Source organism: Xiphophorus couchianus, chromosome 11 (genome assembly GCF_001444195.1).
Source record: "Xiphophorus couchianus chromosome 11, X_couchianus-1.0, whole genome shotgun sequence".
Taxonomy (NCBI): domain Eukaryota; kingdom Metazoa; phylum Chordata; class Actinopteri; order Cyprinodontiformes; family Poeciliidae; genus Xiphophorus; species Xiphophorus couchianus.
The window spans coordinates 15,754,187-15,775,862 of NC_040238.1; the positions used below are offsets into that span (position 1 = coordinate 15,754,187).

The window sequence follows — 21,676 nt, forward strand, 5'->3', positions numbered from 1 at the left end:
ATTTATGTGATCACTTATTGCATGTTAAATGCATGTATTTAAGAGTCATTGCTTTGCTAGAAATCACTTTTCAGTTTGACATTAAAAGTTTTTTTTTCCTTTTTCGTCAGATTTCGTTGGTCATGATTGATTTGTAAAAGCAACAAAATACTTTCACAGATGGTTAAGCATATTCTTACACACTGTACTCACAGATACATGTCTTAAGATGTGAGTTGGTGGATTTTTGATCCACTGATGCAGTGGATGCATAAAAGGAAGCAATAACATTGAGGGTAGAAGTTTATTTGAATGAGCAATTAAGCGATGTAACATTCATCTACATGGGGCAAAAGAAAGAAAATATGCAAATACATACACAGTTATTAAAATGATTTTTTTTTTCAGTCACTGAACTTAAAAAAAAACCCAGATGTACACCTCTAGGTGGCTGCGCAGAGTGGAATAACAGTTACAGTAAATAAATGTAAAAAATAATGTACAACATAATATATATAGATATTAATATTTCAAATTAAATAATACAAAAAAAAGGTTTGAAGAGCACTGGATATTCATTGTGAAAGAAGCTTTGTAACGCACTGCACCCGTAATAGTAGTGTGTTTCTTCTCACTCTAAAGGAACTACAGTACTGAGTTGGCAGAAAAAGGTGCATGGCTTTTGTATTCTTCTGAATCACGTTTCCCCATACAATCCACTTTATATGGATGACTGTATATATGTGTTGAAAAGAGCAATCTTTCCGTGATTAACGCCTTTGTAAATAAATTCAGTCGAAACTTAACAAAAACCGTGTCTGTCAGAGCAAAAGCATGACAACGAAACAAGAGATGACAAGACAAGAGAGAAGTGATATCTGAAACTGGATCCCTGCACCGAAGTGATCTCTTGTGATTGTTAAACAGCTTATCATGCTCCATTAGTGAAGTCCTGTAAAAGTGGGACTGGACCGTCCCGGTCGCTTTTTCAGGCGGCGGCCATTTTGGTGTCTGGCCTGAGATGGGTGTGCAGGAAAGGAGGAGGTGAGCTCAGCAGGAGGCAGTAGTCGTCGTTTAGATGGATGAGATAATGTGGATGGTGTCGATCCATGGTTGGTAATGGGGAGCTCATGCAGACTGGGCCAGAGGTAAGGAAGGTTAGGAAAGTCCTGGGGGAGGGGGGTCGGTTTCTCTGTCACACTTCACTCCTGGTATGACGGTTCTTTAGGTGGGACAGAGAACTGAAAGGGAAGATAAATCAAATTAAACCGCTCAGTGATTCTTGAGAAGTGGGACAAAATGGGTTTAAATTTAACCAAAATTCTTTTAAATTATTCCTCAAGCTTAAATATGACAAATAATGTTTTGGAAATGTAAAGATGCTAAGGTGCAGGCTCCCAGGTGCAATTTCTTTATTTTATTTAATTTTTAATGGGCCTGACACAGAACATTGTCATCACCATCTGACAAAAATAAATGTAAAATTATTTTTTTTTAATGACCCTATTAGTGATATTTTTACTCAGTTTTACAGACAAATGCTTCTCAAGAAACAAAATAAATATTATTTAAGACAAAAAAACAACATAAAGTCCTTCTGACAGAGTTGACTGCATGTTGGAGTTGACACAGAACTGAAGGTGGTGACAAGCTAGTGAATAAAAAGAAATACTTGATACATGTGAAGTAAAGCCATTTATGTAAAATACATTAAAATGAATTAACTGCACATTTAAGTTAGATTTGTCAACACTATCACTGAAAGAGTCACACCATCAGAGTTAAAAACTCTGTTGACATATGACGGAGTTGACGAAATGCCAAACCACCTCAATTTATATGATGTTATTAAGAAGGAGGCCATATTGTAGCTCATCAGGTCCATGAAATCTTTACAGTTTACTAAAATGAAGCATTTATTTCACAAAACGTCATCAAAATTTTGTAAATTGTCAGTTATGGTGTTGACACATCATGGTTGTGACGAACAACGTGGGAATAAAACAGAAGAAAAAACTAAAGACATAAGCTATCTAAAGCTGCTTAGCCCTCTTAGCAAAGGAAGAGAAAGGAAGAGGTCATGGGGTCCTCAGAAGTTCTGGTGCCCCCCAATAATGCCTGATTGTTTTACATTCTTTTTATGTCTGGCGGTGTTGACAAAAACTTGGGACAAATTTCAGTTGAGTTGGAAAATATAGAAAAATGATTTTTAATTCAATTTATTGATACATTTATAATTATTTATTTGAATACTTATACTTAATTGTCATGATATATTATCTTAGTATTCCTTTAATTGTTTTAAACTATTATAATATATTGAGTTCTGCTCCAGGACAAAAGATTTTAAAGGCACCATCCACCTGCTACAATGTTTAAAATAAAAAATATTCAGCAAACACCAGGAAAACATACATTGTTGTGCTCACATGGTCCAGGTTAGTTTAGTCAGATATTTGAAAAAATGATATTATGTGTATATTTTATTCCAATTTTGTGCCTTATCCATAGGACCTGTTTTGTCCCTCTTCTCAAGCATCACTGCGCTGCATTCTTGTCAGGCTAAGCAGCTTGCTGATTTCTGGAAGAGTTTGGATGTGTTTACCTTTTAATATGTAGTCGGTCAGCAGTGTAGGCACCTTCTCACTGTCTTCCTTCATGGCGTAGAGGACTGTTTGGAGAAAAGGTTCACAGCAATTTTACATGTCGAACCTGGCGATCGATTCTCACGTTCGGTCTGATGCGGATGCTTACTTTTTGTGAGCATCTGCAGGTCGTCCACAGATGGAGGGGTGGTTTTCTTCTCATATGGAATCACAGTGTTCAGATACTGAAACAAAGCAAAAGTTCAGAGCGTTTACCAAGAAAGAGAAGTGATGAAAGCAGCATGCTGTCACCGATGTCCACCACTGAATGCAAACACGTAGAACAAGAGACTCTGACTTTTTTTCTTCTTTTTTTTTTGCGTGGTCATCCAGGATACTTATTAAATGTGATGTCAATCTTTTGGGTGAACGGCTTACAACGCCACAGTGATCCACTGAAGAAGAACGTCACACAGCCACGCCCCGTTTACGGAAGTATGGACGCTGCCGTCTAGGTTTTAGTTATTCAGCAATGGGATACAACAGCATCATTACAAGCTGAGAACAAGACAAAAGTAGCTAATGAAAAGAAAAGCATACTAATGGCAACGGCCTTTGACTTTAGCTTCTGTTTGGATGCGTCTTGAACCAGGAGTGGTGCGATTGGGATGTGATGCACGTCTCTCACTCAGACTTCTTTCCTAATTTCATAATTACAATTTTCAGAAATTGGTTGCATCCAGATGTAGATGTAAGGATTCAGATAGAGTGTTGGTGGATGAGGATGCTGTGGACAGGAAGGATCTCCAGTAGCAGTCAGTCTTGCAAAAACTGTAGCAGAACTATAACAGTGGCAGAACTTATCTTAGTACCAACGCTTTTAAGCCTCAGGCGGTTAACTTCTATTACATCTATCACAAAAAAATAAAAGTAAGAAAAAATGTATCACCAGAAAACCAAACGTTGCACCAGTTGTCCACATAGACAACTGGTGCCAGCTAAGCTTTCAGCTACATTTTCTATTCAGCAAAACAGTATAGAAGATTCAATTATCATTAGTTAAGAGAGCTAACATGATGAGTCAGCACATTACCTGCTTCTCATTTCCTGTGCTTCCAAATGTCTGCCTGATGCCCGTCTGCAGGATGTTGGAGAGGCCCTCCATGCTGAAGCGCTATGGATCACAACCAACCACACACACACACACCCACACACACAATGAGGGACTGTTAAAAGTATGTTGTTTTTTTTTGCAAAGCTGTGCTGATATCTGTATATCATTACTATCAGTTCTCTTTATTTCTTATAAACAGCATATTTACAGTAGTAAGTAGCTCAAAGTAGAACTACGGACATAGTTTTCGTTTATTTGCTCGACATTATCAGCACAGATTCAGGTATCTGCTCTCTCAGATAAAACCAACGTTTGTGCATTGCATGTAGGGAAAATCCATTAGGCCCGTGTTATTGAGCAGGAGCAGAGCGAGCTGATCTGGGCTGTTAATAGACATAGATGTTCCTGTAAGATCATTTAGTGGGTAATGGATCTGACATCCATTAGTGGAAGAGCCAGAGAAGGAAAGAGGAAGAGCAACCAGATTCCGGGATGTCACTTTTCTGTGATTACCTTAAAGACATAACCTTTTGAAAATAATAACACTTTTAATAACTTTTATAAAAAATAAATATATTTTTTTTAAACATATTTTTTAAACTGTTTCTGTGGTTTGAAAGCATGGCGTGCGACAGGTAATCTGTGAAATACTCCAGCTCTTTTGAATTCACCCAGTGATCCACAGCTTTCCAGAAAGAACCAATCAGAGCCAGGAGGAGGGTCTTAGTGCTGTCAATCACCTTCCATGTGGCACAGCTCATCCTCTCCCATCCCTTGACATGAATGCTCAGGTTAGTTAGCATAGCAACAGATGACTACGGATAAACTGTAAGTTGTTTGTCTGCCATTAGCACATTTAGCAGCGAGTACATTAGACTGATTGACGGTGCTAAGACTATCCTCCTGGCTCTGATTGGTTGATTTTGGCCGGAGTGGTGCCTTTCTTCAGGCTACCATAGTAGCTCAGGAGGAAGGTGGATCTTTCCACAGACTATCTGTCTCATGTTATACTGTCATGAAATGGTGACAGCTTTAGCAAAAATGTTAAAAACATATTTTCCTTCATAAAAGTTGCATACTGTACCTCTAAGTCCACATCTCATTCGTTTTCATTCACAGTTATCTGAAAATCATCCTAATTACCAGAAGCAAAAGCTTGAAAACATCAGTTTGTATGAAATGAATCTATATAATGAGTTTCACTTGAGTTACTGACATAAATGATCAAGAACAAGTACAAACCCATTTGTTTTTTTTGGTTTTTTTAATGGGTCTGGAACATATAGATCCTAATAGAGTAGTGGAAATAATTCCGTGTATTCACCTTGACCGGCATGGTGCCGGTCTTCTGACCAGAAGAGGCGGTGTTGCCCCCATTGGAGGGCACCGTCCCGCCCCCCTGCAGGCTGAGCGCCTTGTCCCGCCGTTTGCGCTTGCTGCTGTCCCGCTGCTCCTTCTGCCTGTTCTGCACCTCCATCAGAGCTGTGATGAACGTGTTCTTCACCTCCTTCTCGAACTCCAGCTCCTCCCGCCGGGCCAGCTGGTTGACCAGCTCCTCCGAGTACTCCCGGATGGCGGCCTCCACCCTGTGCAGCAGCTCGATCAGCGCTGAGCTGGGCATGCAGCTGAGGCCTGCAGGACGGGAAACGAGGGGAAAAGACGAGACGGTGAGATCCTGCCAGGAGAAAAGCAACAACACGACCACAACCAAACTCTCCGGGCAACACAGAAAATGCTGAAGCTGTTAAAAGAAACAGTCCTAAATTTACTGAGAGAGGTTATTATTTGCATAAAGTAACCCAGTAGAAGATGAAACACCAAGAGGAAAAAAGTAGGAGCTAAATTTTACAACACTATCAAATAAACTTAGCAAATAAACAGTGTAGATGCTAAATGAAAGTCAAAAGCAATAAACTGTTTATTTCCTTATATTTATGACCATGCGTATTCACGGCAGCCATATTGGGGTTTTGTTGTCTTCAATAAAAGAGCTACACTTTGTTAAGAATTTTTAATATTTTCTATCTGACTTGGATCTGAGAAATGTCCACTTTAGATGGAACAATGTGTTACTGTATTATATGACTATAAACAGGGTTATGAGTCAAAACGCTTCTCCAGATGCTGCTAGGGGTTAGGGTTAGGGTGGACAGGAAGGATCAATCAGAGCCAGGAGGAGGGTCTTAGTGCTGTCAATCACCTTCCATGTGGCACAGCTCATCCTCTCCCATCCCTTGACATGAATGCTCATGGGTTAGGGCATTTTCTTATTTGCGCAGCTACAAGAATAACCTTGTTTATAATTGTATGTAATCTGTTAGTTAGGGATAGGGTTAAACATGTGTTATGCATATTATTTCAACATGTTGGGTTTTAGTTTTTCACAGACTTTTCCATTTTTTTTCATCTTTATTAAATAAATAACAAATATATAATGGGTGATTTTGTACACTTGATTTTATATAATCTGATAAAGATCAGAATGCTTACAGACTAAAACCTCTCACCATGAGTGCAGTCCGTCAGTCTGACAACATGAGGAAGCCCAAAGAGTAAGAAAACCTAATAAATCTTTAAATCGACGTCGCCCAAATTTACAACCAGGACTCTTTTCTCCTCTACCTTCGTAGGAGCAGTTGTTGTTGGAGGCCTGGGACAGCTGCCTGATCTCCTCCAGCAGGGAGGGGTTGGTCCTGGAGGAGCACAGGCTGCTCTCCTCCTCATCCTCCTCCTCGGTTTCACCGGGATCTGGAGAGTTCTCCATCATCTCAACAATCTCCTCAATGACCTGAGACAGAGAGAGAGAGAGAGAGAGAGAGAGAGATTTGCCAAAACACTCAATACTATTTTCACTGGAGATGATGAAGAGTTTGTCGCAGAGGAGTTTGGATAAGACCCAAGAATATTTTTTTGTGAAACGATTTTGGTGATTTAATCTACTCTCAGGCTCTGACAGAGACGGCAGACAGCAGACATTCTCCCTGGCTTCCTCTCTGTCCACGCACTAATAACTTTTCTGTTTTCCTAGAGAAGCAGCTGATCGGAGGTGCAGCGTGCTTTTGATCAGTGCTGGATTTCTACTTGACACAGCAGCTCCTTCAGCAAACCGACTGTTTCACAGTTCAGGCTCCAAGAGAATCAAAACGTTCTATGCGAGTTCACGAGGCCGGAGCTCCGTTGCAGTTGAGAACATCTGATAAATCCACAGTATTTTTGCAAACTTTAACCTAACGTCATTTTTACATGTTCGCTCTGCCCGCATTAGTTGCGCAAACAACAAGCAAATTCAGGTAAAAGCTAAAACAAAACAAGTTCTTAGGAGGAATGGCTACATCACATTTTAAAGTGGCAGCCTCCTCGTTTTCTTCATGTCACACACGAACCTGATCTGCTGTAATTAGAGGCTCTTCGTTCAGGCAGTTGGCGTTCTCGTTCTTCTCATTCATTTCCTCCTCCTCTTTTTCATGGATCTGAAAATCAGGAGAAATTTTTTTTCTTTTAAATATTAAATGGCTTCATGACTTCATGGTCCTATAATCAGTCAGGTAGTCACCCCGTCTTTAAGACTTTTAAGACCAGGCAGAATAGTGATGTGTCGTAGAATTAGTTGAAGAAATCATAGCATTCATTAATTTATGCATTTATTATTCACCAATAAGGATAACGGTTGAGTCCAAAATGTTTCTTAAACGTCTGCAAAACAGAATGAAACTATGAGAGATGTTAACACATAACATGGGCTCAATGCATTCCCACTGTACTGCCACTGACCAGTAAAATTAAAAACATGTTCACAAGTAAAACTCAACAAGAGGCTGGGATGAAAATTGAAAAAAAAACAAAACTGAAAATTGAAAAAGAAGAGGCTGGGATGCTCCATACTGACAGGACAAAACAGGACATATATTGAAAATATAAGAAAAAAAGAAAATATAAGAAAAGAAAATATATATATAAAAAATAAGGAAATAAATTTGTTTTATTTGGGCTCGTATCGACTCTTTAGGAAATTGATTAAAATACTGGTGCTTTTTTCCCCCAGACGTTTTGCAATATCTGGCCAGATGTACACTGTAAGTAAAATCGACCTAAGACCAAGAAATGACAAAATAACAATTATGAATAAAGAGTCAAGTAAAAGGCAGAGATTTTTAGAGAACGGTGTACCTCGTGGTCAGACAGGTTGCCGTTGAGTCCCTCGGAGTTGAGGCCGTCCCAGGTGGAGATGTAGTTGTCGGTTAGAGCGTCCCACACACTGCGATGAGAAACACAGAACAACTCAGAAGAGTGAACCAAATATAAGGCAGAGTAACCGTTTTGGTTACTCGAGTGCAAAGAAACTCTGCATAAAAAAAAAGATTATTATTTGGTCGAGATGTGTGCTTAGCTGAGATTGAAATAAAGTTCCTCACATCATTGTGCGGAGCGGCGACTGACAGAGGAGGCGAACAATAGCACTGAGAGAGTCTTGGACTTTTCAGTGTTTTTTTTTTTTCCTGCTTTGCTTACAGACGGTGGTGCGGCCCTGCTGCCCTGCTCCCACTGGCACACGGAGCACAGAGGAGTCCTTTCAGCTCGGCAGATTACCTCACCGCTCATGCCCGCCTGCAGACTGCAACTCAAACGTTCAACAACATTTTCTGTTTTTATTTTATTTATGTACCTGTGATGTTGTGGTTGTGGTGGGCCATTTTGGTCAGCTGAGGTTGTAAATATGCTGCATAATCAAACTTTGACTTGACTTCTGCAGTTTTCTGGAGGTTTGTTCCAGATTAGAGGAGCATAACAATTGAATGCTGCTTATGCTTTGGTTTAGTCTTGGGGAGGCACTTGAAGCAGAAGGCATGAGTGGTGTGGAAGGTTAATACAACGATATATTTTGGTGCTTAGGCATTCAGTGATTTACAGACTAACAGACAGATCTTTTTGGAACCTTAAATATCAGACAAAAAGCCTCCAGTTTGTCCTAAATGCTGCTGTGAGAGTTTGGATGACGGCGCTGTCCTTTTGCAGTCTGTCCTGCGGGGTTTGGAGCTCCGTGTTACAAAGCTGTGCTACTGTGTTTGTGGGCTAGTTGCCACTGAACAGCAATCATTCTGCTTAACACTCCGCTCTCCATCAGCTTGTTGGCTTGCTATAACTCGTATTAGGCAGCGACTGCGGGAATTAAGTCAGAAAATACCAGAATGGGTTCTGAGCCAAACTGCAGATTAATGTACAGGACTTCTGCTGGTTCGTGTACCTGCTGGGTTTCTGTTGAATCAGATAAAGCGGAAATGTTTCTCCTATGTCATACGATCTTGTCAGCATTCGGAACATCAATACTGTCTCACTTTCTATTAATAAATGCTTGTAGGTTGTGTATAAGTAGCACTGATGGGACTAAATAACAAGTGATGGAGAATACTTGATGCCACGATTTACTCTAGATGCCGTGAAAAGCATAAAATCAGGACTTTGTTCATTTGTCTGGCCACCACATCGGATGCGGTATATGCCAGGTTTTCTCACACAGGCCTCTTTTTTGTGCTTTCTTGAGCTGCTTTCACCCTAGTTGAACATTGCTTGGAATCGTGCGTTTCTTTCTTTAAACCCTCCTGTTACGGCCCTGGGCCTTAAGGGCTGGACTGCAGGTGTTGCTTTTGTCTGTCTTTGTGCTCCTCCCCTTTGCAGGTGTTTCTGATCCGTTGATTTGGAGCGCAGATCAAAAATCAACAGGTGGTCGATTTTTGACCATCTGTTGGTCAATCCGTTGATCCACTTGGGTTGTTGTGGGTGTGACTCTCCATGTTTTGTTGGTCATTATGTGATAAGGAGAATCCTGGAGAAACTTTGTAAAGCAGTGATGTGACGTTTTGGTGTTGTGGAGATGTTGGCTCACTATTGGTTGACGCCCTTTTGGTGTTGCTGGCTGAGAGACAGCAGTAACTTTGAGTATGGTGCTGGACCGTGCTAAGGGTGATCATGTTGTGGGTGTCGCTCTCCATATTCTGTTGGTCACTTGCTTGGTTACTTGACTTCTGGAGCAGCGTTTTGTGGTAGTGGACCACTTGTTGCTGTGACCTTTTGTGTTGGGTAACACCAGTTCAGATCAGGCCTTAACTCCCCTCATTTGCACATTTGAGCTTGTCTTTGTTTTTGCACTTCAACACTTCCATATGCACTCATACACCACATCCAAGCATTTGCATTACACCACTGACACTGACATCCACAATCCATTGTTGTTTTTGTTAATAAATATTCCTTTTTATGCACTTTAACCACTGCATGGTCTCCCGTTTTGTTATGACTTTGAGCCAGTCGTAACACCTCCCTTCTCACATCAAAATCGGGCTATATTTAGAACGATCGGGCTCCACGAAGAGCAGCGGCGTCTGCGTCTGTGCCTCAGAGCCCGCTCACTCAAAGCAGGAGGTTCTGGCAGTCAGCTGGTGGAGAGGCCACAACTGAAGCAGAGCCAAAGTTAACTGAGGCGTAGGCAAATTCACACTGAATAATTCAGCATGCAGCTCAACAAGGTGGCGGAGAGAATCGGGTTCTGACTGATGGACTGTTTTGGTACATTGTGGCCTTCGCGAGGAATCCTTTGTTCCGGTTTTGGCGCAGAGACACTATTTTTATCTCAGTACCACTGAGTGGTACGAAATGAATGGTTACAAAATGTTTGTGTTGCTAAGCAGTTAGCCTGAAAAGGAAATGAATGGACGTCCTCTGTATGAATGCGGTCACCTCAGAGGAGTTTTTTTTGTAATGTTTTAGTATATCAGTATGTTTTTCAGTATTTGCTTAAAGCCCATTTTTTAGTAAATGAGTATATTTCGCTGTAGAACAAATTCTGATTCACTGCAAAAGCAATAAGATAAAACAAATGTGGGAAAAATGTCTTATAAGTTAAGTAAAACCAAGATAAGTACTAGATCCACTGACAGCACTAGATATGTCAGTGGATCTAGTACTTCATAAATATTAAGGAATTATTGATATATCTATATATTATACCCCCCCAGGGGGTCTTTTTGTGGGCTCTAGTGTCCCTTATTTTTTGAAAGTAGGCTGACAGGAAAGGGGGAAGGAGAAGGGGGAAGACATGCGTCAAATGTCGCCGGGTCCGGGAGTCGAACCAGCGACAGCCGCGTCGAGGACTCAAGGCCTCCAAACATGGTTCGCGCTAACCCCCACGCCACCACGGCACGCCCATTAAGGAATTATTAACATACAAGTTCCTATATCTTGCTTAAATGTTACAAGTTCGCTTTGCCTTATTTGAAATGCACTAAGATATTTTTACTAGAAAGTAGAACCAGAATACTTGGTAAGATTTTGTGTTTTTGCAGTGCACAGTAATGTTTTGACATACTTAAGTATGTTCACAGTCAGACTAGCCATCAGTATATTTCAAGCATTTTTCAAGATCACATAAAAGCTGTTATTTTTGGAACAGCAGAGAACCAAATTGCATATTGTTGTTAGTGCTTTACCAAAATATTATATCAAAAATCTAAATAGATTTATCTGTCAACAGAGAACATTTCTACCATTTTTGTTCTTCCTTACAAACCATAAACTAACAATACAGATGATGTGGGTTTATATTAGGTGACATATCTTTGGATAGTTGCTTATCATACTCAAATTTTAACTTCAACTGAGAACTCTGGTCATCTTTATATGACTTTGAATCTCCATGGAAACATTTTGCCATATAGTCATTCAATGTTTCAATCAGTCATCTTTAGGTGACTGGTACATACATTCTGTCTGAATTGATATTTATTTCTGCTTTACTCTGACTCTACATCTTATAATCTGTTTCCAAATGAAACATTTCCAAATGTACAAATGTACTGTTAATCTGCAGCTAAGCCGTTGCCTTCAGGAAGCTTGATCTGCTCTATCTGCACTGTGGTGGTGAGCTGTTTTCAAAAGTCAGATGGCTGCAGCGTTCAGACCAAATGGATCCCAGCTACAAAATGTTTGCTAATTCGCCCCACTGGATGTTTAATGTTTTTTATTGCTTTTACAAATCAGTTATCAATACAATTTTGTTGATTTGGCCAAACAGAAATGACAACAACAAAAAAATGTTAAAGGGAAAACTGAGTTCTACAAAATAAAAAATATGAAAGATAAAATAAGTGATTGTATAAATATTCAACCCCTTTAAAGTTTAAAGTTCAACCCCTTTAATTGAACAGAGACCCAGCCATTTGGTGCTCGCACAATGATGTAAATCACCTGAGTGCTGTGAGTGTGTCTCCAGTGATTGTAGTATAAAGACACTTGCATTTGCTAGGACTGTTCACTGGTTAATCAGGATTCCTGGCTCCTATAACAGCATGAAGACTCCAAGTCAATCAGAGAGGATGTTAATGAAAAGTATCAGTCAGGGGATGGACACAAAAACCTCTAATGTACTGAACATCATTTGGAGTTCAGTTAAATCATCATCAAGAAGGAATGTGGCCGCCCTCACAACCTGAGAGACCGAGAAACAAGAAGACTGGAGTCGCCGTGACTACGCCGAAGGAAGCGACAACTGTTGTCCTTGTCAAGACTTTCTGGGAGAATGGCAATGAGAGCCACTGGTGGAGAAAATTCAAATGAAGTCTCTACTGGAGTTTGTCAAAAGGCATGTGGGAGACATGTGGCTAAGAGGAACAAAGTTCTTTGGTCTGATGAGACCAAAATGGAGATTTTTTTTGTTTTTGTTTTACCACCATGTTTGATGGATAAATATGGTAGAAGGTAAAAAATAAATGCAGCAAAATATATAGACATCCTGGAGGACAATTTGTTTCCATCTGCCAGAGAACCACAGCTTCAGAAAACATTTACTTTCCATCAAGACAACGACCCTAAGCGTCCAGCTGAAGCTACACAGAGATGCTCTGAAGACAACAAGGTGGAAGCTCTGGAGTGTCCAGACTTCAGCCCCATAGAGAGTTTGATTCTGGACTTGAGAAGAGCCATTTACAGCTGATCCCCACCAGATGTGCAGCTTGACCGAAACCGATCCACACCGACTCCGTACTGGGATTACAACCAAAAGTGCATCGAAATACTGAGTTAAGAGCGATGTTTATGAAATCACTTGTTTTCTGTTTAAATTTTTTCATTTAATTTTCTTTATTTTGTAGAAATGAGTTTTCTGTTTGAAGGAAGTGTCTCTGGAAATGCTATAAATCATTTGGTGCTTACCAGGTTCTCAGATGATCTGAATCTGATAGGAAGTGAACAAAAACAAACCAGAGACTCCAAACTGTCCTTATTGATTGAAACCAAAATAGAAAATCTGAACTGGGAAACGCTGACGACACCATTTACCACCTGGTTTCACAGCTTTACAGCAAGACATAAAAGTTTAAATTAGGTCAATAATTCTTGAATATTAATGAGAAAAAATATTAGTTACACTGGCAGATTTTTTTCACTTATAACAGTGCAAAATGTCTTCGAGGAACTATTAGTTTTTATATATCTTCAAAAGAAAAATAGCAACTTAAATGTATATTTTGCTAAAAAAGTTACTTGGAAGTTAGTTTTGTCTTATTTCATGTGTACTAAGTTGCTTGCACTGGAAACTGGACACAAAACACTTGGTAAGACTTTCTGTATTTGCTGTGTGAACACTGGTAATCCCTGATTACGCAATAACAGACCAAGACTAAAAGCCTTGGAGAAATGCCAGAAAGTGCTCCATCAGCCAGAGGTTTCAAGTCGGTAACTCACTCTTCATCCTGCAGCCGTTCCTCATCCTCCTGGCTGTGGGCCTGGTTCCGAATCGGTGCCAGGCCTTCGGTTTTGGTGTTGTAGTTGTGGAAGCAGACATTGAGTTTCTCATCAAACTCGTTGACCAGATCCTCCATTGACTTGAAGCTCATCATCTCAGAGAAGTTCTCCAGCTCGGAGAAGTCCTCGCGGGTGATGGAGGCCAGAGGGACGGTGGTGGTTGTGGTGGTGCTGGAGTAGGAAGAGTGGTCCCGCTCATCCATCCGGCAGGGCCGCAGGTCCTCGAACTCCTCATCCAAGCACACAAGAGGGGCTTCCATGGTGTCCCCTGGCAGGTTGGGGTCTGGTCCTTACAACAAACAGAAGTAAAATCAAATTTAATGGACTGAGTTTGACTCAGTCCATTTTAGTTTGAAAAAAACAACAACTGAATTTTGAGTTTCAATCATTAAAGGGGCAATGTTATGCCTGGCACATAATGCCATTTTATAGCATAATCAACTAACTACATCCAGTTGTTATAAAAATAATGTATCTATCATATATGACTTATGAGAAATTTAACGACTTGAAATTGGGCCTCTGTCTCTTTAAAAACTCCTGTTCTTTCTGAAACTCCGCCTACAGGAAGTCATCACATCATGACTCCTCTATTTACCCTTTAATAATGTTTTTTGTCTGTGTTGCACTGAGAAGTAGCTCGTATAAAGAGCTCCGCAGACGAGTAGTTCCACCAGGTGTTTGCTATTTACTGAAAGCTAGTCTGAAGGAGCTGGGTGAGGGCGGGATGGCTGCATCCATCCCACTTAGAAGCTTGGAAAATGCAGCGCCAAGAAGGAACTGCGTCCAAAGGCAGCGCTAGGTCCAACCAGACAGTTTGACCAGCTGAATGGTTGTCATGGGAGATTGTTAGAGAAAAGGGTTTCTAACACAAGCATGAACGAATAAAGGCAACACTCCAGGTATACTTTTGAGAATAACATGAGATCATGACATATAGCTCAAAAAAATTGACTTTACATAGTACTGTGCCTTTAAGGAGCCTTTAGCACAAAGAGAAGATCAATCAGAGCTTAGCAGTCTCTCGGGATATTTGTTGGCCCTATACTGTCTTCTAAATCATGTCTGCTCCACCTCATCTGGACTGGCACCATGATGTCTAGATACAGGATGGATGGAGGTAGGTGTGCCAGAAGGGGACCAGGTCCCACAGGGAACCCAACCAGTTGGCTTTACTGGTGAACAGCTAATTATGTACCCCTACTGGGACTGAACTGATGAGGTGTCAAAGATTCTGGGGCGTGAAATTAAATGGAGAAGTCCACCATAAATTACAGGCAGGCTCTCATTGTGCTGCCCTAATTGTTATTGATAATACAGTGATTATAAGGTAGTTTTAAAACAGTGATTTAGACTTTTTTTTTCTAGCTTCACTGGAGGAAAACATTATTTTTATAAGTGAGCATCCAATCCTTCCAGCTTGGGTGTAAATAAAAGGATTAGGGAGTGACAGCTGAGGCCCTCAAAAAACGAGAACATTTTAAACCTTTTCAGTCCATTTGAACAGAGGTCGAACTCTGTGCCTCGGTCCGGCTCTTTGACGCAGTGTCATTACAGTGGACAGGCCTAAATTTGGTGCTTTTGTGCTTTGCTGGACCGTGGCCTGGTCTAAGTGTGTGAACACAAGGCAGTCCATTTAAAAAACAAGCTTGTGCAAGCCTCTTCTTCCTCATCATCTTACTCAGCAAAGTGCTGCTCCGTCTGCAGCCGGAGATCGTCTTTCACCGTCTGCCTGTCTCTGTCTCCATGCCGTCCCGCTGGCTTGTTTGTGTTCGTTTTAAAAATGTCTTTCACATCTGGCTCAGGGTTGTTTATTTCAAAAATTTCAGCTCAGACAGTTCAGCGCAAATACATTTTGTCAGTGGAGGAGGGTTAGGTTGTCCTGAGATGTCTCTGTAGTTATGCTACTGTAGGCCTACGCTGCTGGAGGACAAACTGAACACTTTTGCTCACGTTCTTCTTCTACTACTCTCCGGTTTACATTCTTTGTTGTTATTTCAACTGTTATGTTTCCTCGATGCAGTCTGCTGGGTTTACCTTGACGGAAAACTTTTTAAACCAATTTGATTAACGAACTGAGCTTAAAACACTATTTGATAACTAGGATCAGTTGGAATGTGTCTATGATTGGACTAAAATGACTCTTGTTTGTAAAGTGTCTTGAGATGACGTTTTATGAATTGGCACTATATAAATAAACCGGATGGAATTGAATTAAATCAGGCCTGATTTGTTTACTGCCTGTCAGTAGAACCAATTAGGAAACTGTGTTTAGCTAAATAAGGAAAACAAACTTGAAAATTGGTAGTTGGTTCTTTTTTTGTCCGAGAAACCTATTATAGGAGATACTAATGCCTTTTCAAAATGTCGTATGGATAAAATAAAATAAAAATCAATTGTCAAAAGCCTTTTCAGGCCTTGCTCGGTCAGGTAAGCTAACCAGACATTAAATCCTTCCAACATTACATCACTACCGTTGTATTTTTTTAAAGGGAGCAGTTCTATTGGTTTTTGTGTCACCCTTTTCTTGGAAGGAGCCTTTTGGAGTGTGTGAAGCTGTCAGGTGTGTCTCCCCGCCTCACAAGCCTGCAGGTATGGAGACCAGGATGTCTGGTTTCACTTCGTAGTTTTATCTGGACATGAGATTTCATCTTAACGCTGTGATTTCAATGAAGAGCAGAGAGAATGACAGAACTGACCTTTTAAAAAAAGCATAATATGAACTTCCCAGTCATATTTAAAGCACCAGTCTACATAATACCAGCGAGTTGTCTCTCTTATTGGTCTAAACGCTGTGATTTCAGTTGAGGTTAACATTCTCACTACGGAGGCAGAAATTACAAAGAAGCATGGGTTTAGCTGATCGGAGGCAGAAGAAAATGAGGCAGTGGGGGAGGGAAAGAGGAGCAGTGAGGAGAGGAGAGGAAGGAAACCATGGTTACAAGATAATGATGACGGCAGAAAGGATGCACACAGAGGTCAGGACTGGACGGACGGACGGCAGGGTGGTGGGACGTAATTGAGTGAAAACGCTGATTACCTGCAGTCAGATGAGCCGCCGATTCTTCTGGCTTTGTGTGTGTGCGAGATCCTCTGAGGCCAGGAAGATCTGTTGTTCTGACGAAATAAAAATCCGATGATGTGAAGCAGTAGTTACATTCATTCCAGGGTGGGAAAAACAAAAAACACCCCCCAGAGATAAACGACAGCGGCGTGGAGAGGCTGGATCTGTGCTCCTTCCCTCACCCGTTAGCCCACAGCCGCCTTGATCCGTCCTCCCACAGCCCGTTGTTTTCCAATCAATAGGCAGCCAGCACCGCTCCAACAGAGCCTGCGCACTGCTGGGCCTCTGATGACATCAGCTCCCCCCACCCCAAACCCAACCCAACCATCTCTCCCTCCCTCCCTGCCTCCATGCTTTCTCTCCTCTCCTCCTCTCTTTGTTCCAGCCTCCTCCCTGCTTCAGTCTATCCCTAATATTCATGAACGGAGAAAAGGGAGCGGGGGGGGGGGCGACGCACTTGAGGGAGACAACGTTAGCAGCATATTTTTTTTTCCCATCACCTGGCATTTACAGGGACCGGCTCTTCCTTTGTTGTGTATTCTGAAAGGACGCCATGAGACGGCGACGATGAAGAAATGGCAAATTGAGAAATCTCCTGCGCTCAAGATGACTTTAATACCTTTAATTTCCCAGGGTTGTGAAGACCTTCTTCATATGCAAGTCTCTTATTAATAAACAACTGAATACGATAGCAGGAGTCATTATTCAAATACACTGGAGAATTATAAAAGGAATATTGAAAGAAGATTCTTTCCCCCATAAAACATTTTACAATAAAGCTCCATCATACATCAGAGATCTGATTGGTCCATATGTTCCTAACAGTACTTCAGGTTTAGTGCTGGTTCTTTAGTTGTCATCTCCCAGTTTGAGTCCACAAGGCAGACACCCTGTCTACTTTTAAGGCTTAACATTTTCAGTTTTGATGAAGCTTATAGTTAGTGACTTGGGTTATCCTGAGGCATCTTGATAGTTTTGATGCTGGAGGACATAATGACCACTTTCCATCAGTTTACTACATTCTCCTACTGCTCTCCAATTGGCCCGATTTGCAGTTGGAGAGTTAAGCTGTTAAGTTCATCCTCGGTCTCTGTTTTTGTTTTGTTTTCTTCTCTTCACAGAAGCTACGTATATCTGTTCTGGTCTTTCTGTTTAACAGCTGCTGCGTTTCCATTGAGCATAAATGTGCACAAATTGGAATTATGAAATAAATCTGCTTATTTTGCAAAAAGCGTACGTTTTTTTGATAAAAGTTTTTTACGCTTGGACGAGGTGATTTTTAAAGTCATGTCGAAATTTGGATATTTCGCAAAATATCAACGGAAACGCTTCTTTATCATCACTTGAGTCATGTGACCAGATGTTACTACTGGCGGAAAAGACGACAGAAAGTGGTGGGAGGTTATCGGAGCTGCATGTTTTTTAGTGACTTATTGGGTGAATAAATTTATTCGTGTGTGATTTTAATTTCATTCCTTATTTAATGGAAACACCACAATTGCAAAAGTGTGAGGGTTTTTTTTCTATATTAGCGGGTTATCGACAAAGTTTTGCACACATTTGCAATGGAAACACAGCTTGCGACGCCTTTCGGTCCTACAGCTACCACTGAGCTCATGTTCTCCTCCTATTGATGAAACACTCGTTTCTGTCTCTCTCCCAGCCCAGATGCAACAACTGAACTGACTTTATGTGCTGATTAAAATCCTTCAGATTGTACTTCTGGCTTAAAGCTTATAAATTCAACTAGACCAGTGTTTTTGTGTTTCCGCTCTGTCTGGCAGCAGATGGCCTCCCACACTAACTCAAGTGCAGTCAGCTGGCCGCTGCTGATGGTTTCCACAAAGACAGTGACCTGATGCAATCGGTCGAGTTTCCTTTGAAAGTGTTTTACTAAATTGGATAATAAACTGAGCTTGACTGCATTGCTCAATACCTAGGATTAAATTGGCATGAATTGACTTTGAATAGGACAATGCGTTGGGACTGAGTTGACTATACAAGGATGTTGGATATTTAGGGGGCTTTGACGTTTCATTTGATCTATTTGCTGAGGAGGGACAATGCATTAATGAACATTGTGAACAACACAAATGTCACTGGTAAATGGACTTTATTTTTATTGTGCTACTGACCTAACTGATCTGTGAATGCATTCACATCTGTACGCCAAAATGCAGACTAGTAAGATATTTGGGGTTGAAATGTTCCAACACTGAATGTGGGTGGATCGATTCAAAATGTTCACAATATTAACACAAAGTCAGCATTAGCATCAGATGCCAGTGTGATAAGACTGATGTTTAAGTTTCAAATTCCCTCTTGACATTTTATTTAATTTTTTTTCTAGTGTAGTTTCTCAACTCTACCGTAAGAGAAGATTTTGTTTTGATTTGCTCTCAAATGCTAATATTTTTGCACCTGTTTTTTTTTTTTGGTTTTGTTTTTTTTTTAATTAGTACACAAATTTATTTTGTGTTTATATTATCGTGTTATTATCTTTCAAAAGTATTTTGTTGACACCTACAAACTTTATCTAAATTTCTTAACAAAATATTTCAAAGGAAAACCCACAAAAAGGCTTAAAAGTCAGAAGTCTGCTTGTATCATTCTTAAATAATTGGTAATGGTATTGACTGGAATACTGGTCCTGTTTTTACTTGACATCCAAAATGTGCAGCATTGCACACCTCAATCCAAGGCTGCAGCACATACTGATACTAAAAAATAAAAACTCTGCTTCCTTATTCAAAGTTCTTTGTGCTGTGGATAAAATCCCTAAGCTCCTCTCTTACAATGTTTCATGCGGGAAAAAAACAGAAAAATGTGATTAATGATGTCTGCTTCGTGCAGAGAGTTTGGCTCACTCAGAATCAGATAACAGCCAGTCTGACTGAATTTATGAGATGTCTAATCCTTCCTACTATGTTTAAAGCTGCAATGATTTCCTGGACTTTAAAACACTTTGAAACAGAGAGGTAATTTTAGAAACTGGCAAACTGGAATTAAAAAAAAAAAGGTGTTTCCCACTGATTTACTGAACAAGTAACGTCAATGCACAGAAGGTTCTGCGCGCACCTGGCACACTTTTCCTTTAAAAATAAACCATCCAAAAGAGAGAAAAACATTACTAGCTTCTTTAGCCGGTTGATTCAAGTCAAACAAAAGGAAAAAATGGGAGAAATAAATAAGAAAGGCTTCCTATTTCTACAACAACACAAGTGTCTTCCATGGTTGTGGCATAAATGCAGTATTTAACTACTTCCTGACCAGCAGAATGACAATTAGAAAAGGTTTGATTCTTGATGCAAACTCACCGGCCACTTTGCTGCTGCTGCTGTTGGTAGTGGTGGTATAATGATGTGGGATATTTTCTTGGCACACTGTAGGCTCCAATGGTCTCCATGGTCACCAGATCTCAATCCAATAGAGCAGCTTCGGGATGTGGTGAAGAGGGAGATTAATATCATGTAAAACCAATAATTGTGATGTGATTAGAGGTTTCAGGGCACACACACAAAAAATCACAGTTCAGAATCTGCTTCATTTTTAAAGTCAGGGTGCGAGTTTGGTTCCCTTCCATCCGGAGGACCAAATCTAGAAGTAGATACATTGAATTTTTTAATTAATGAACACACACACAAACCTATACGCTCCAATTAGCAATCAGTCCTTTGTAATTACTTCAGTAAGTCTATCCCATAAAAAGAAGGTTGTGCAGAGACTCAGGTACAGATGCATCTGAAAAAGTTAGACTGTTAATGAAAAGTTCATTTTCCATCCATTTAATCCGCATAGAGATACATTTTCAAGTCTTTATATCTGTAATTTATGGGGATTTTCTGCTTACAGTCACTGAAAATGTGACTTTTAAAATTATATTACAAAAATTAGACTAAAAAAAAAAAAATTTTTTGTAATACATAAATTTGAACTTGAATGAAAAGTGTGTTTAACACCTGCTGAAAGGTTATTTTCAAAAGGTACCTTTAATCTGGCTAACGGGCAGATTCTAATTTACTGGGTAACAGGAACAGATTAGCTACATTTCACTGTAGCTAAACTAATATGCCTTAAAAATGTTACGGCAAATTTAAAGGTGCCAAAACGTTGGTTTGGAAGTCACGCAGAACGGACAAGTTAACCTTGGAATCAGAGGAAAAAGAAGCGACAAATGCTTCAGACGTAAGTGCTTCACTTTACAAGTTTATAAAATGTGTATGAGCACCGCACTGCAGGCATTAGTGATATAAAATATGTATGACAGATCAGTGCATCAAAACAATGCACTGTCTATAAATTAGGTTTACATTTCTTGAACTAGCAACTTTTTTGGCATGGATTAAGGCTATGTGACAATTTGGGCTTTCGGTAGTTTGCTCCTGCAGTTAAGCTGTAAAAATGAAATGTATCACGGATATTTGCTTACCAAACATAGATATCAGAAAATATGTCAACAGAAAACCACAGACAAAGGCATAATATTAGTAGACGTAATAAGAGACTGATTGATGGAGAGAACTGTTAAATAGCGAGCATTTAAAAGTTATTTTTTTAAATATCACACCAAATACTGTTTAGCAGTTCTAAGAGTGATAGTTTGCACAAATAATACTAACGCATGGAGATGTGTCTTTTTCTGAGCATCCTGCATATTGATTTTATAATCAATAATCATCATACTTACAGCTAAAAGTAATGGACCACACCAAGAAAAGTGCATCAAGGAATTTCCTAATTTTTGTTCTATCTTGGCAAGTTATACTTTCATAAATTGTCATCATGTCCAGATGTTCAATGTCAGTACAGGAAACCTTCCAGTACACCGGAATTAAGGTGTACTAGATGGCATATACATCTATACCCCAGAGGGACAAACAGTTTGAATTGTTCATTATATAAGTGACACATAATATATATATATATATATTGCTAAACTTTGAGACAAAAATTAAAAATCATTCAAAATGATCTCAAAAGCTCATCTTGTAGGTATTTTAATGGCTGCCAATGTTCATCTGGGGAATGTAAGTCAGCTTCATCAAATACAACATTAAATAAAAATGAGATTTATTCCACTGAACAGTCTCTTCCCTCTCATATTTTCTGTTATCAAGTGAAGTCTTTGGATTTCAGAGTTTT

The 21,676-nt window shown here is 40.0% G+C and overlaps 1 protein-coding gene across 1 annotated transcript; it reads right to left on the bottom strand.

The window, feature by feature from the left end:
• Positions 1 to 269: 269 nt before the first annotated feature.
• Positions 270 to 16,807, bottom strand: fez1 (fasciculation and elongation protein zeta 1 (zygin I)). Its single transcript, XM_028031317.1, has 10 exons — positions 16,511 to 16,807; positions 13,411 to 13,759; positions 7,846 to 7,933; positions 7,062 to 7,148; positions 6,301 to 6,466; positions 5,003 to 5,310; positions 3,658 to 3,738; positions 2,734 to 2,809; positions 2,585 to 2,650; positions 270 to 1,220 (listed from the first exon to the last, which is right to left on the bottom strand). The coding sequence occupies exons 2-10, from the start codon at positions 13,728 to 13,730 to the stop codon at positions 1,204 to 1,206; spliced, it is 1,209 nt and encodes a 402-aa protein (XP_027887118.1). The 5' UTR covers positions 13,731 to 13,759; positions 16,511 to 16,807; the 3' UTR covers positions 270 to 1,203.
• Positions 16,808 to 21,676: the final 4,869 nt, after the last annotated feature.

What these genes read in the sequence shown, in the direction of transcription:
- fez1 (XM_028031317.1), bottom strand. Translation starts at nt 13,730, where the DNA reads ATGGAAGCCCCTCTTGTGTGCTTGGATGAGGAGTTCGAGGACCTGCGG. An exon ending in GAACGGCTGCAGGATGAAGA is followed by an intron (nt 7,934 to 13,410) that starts GTGAGTTACCGA and finishes TTCTCATCGCAG; the next exon opens with TGTGTGGGACGCTCTAACCG. An exon ending in GCAACCTGTCTGACCACGAG is followed by an intron (nt 7,149 to 7,845) that starts GTACACCGTTCT and finishes CCTGATTTTCAG; the next exon opens with ATCCATGAAAAAGAGGAGGA.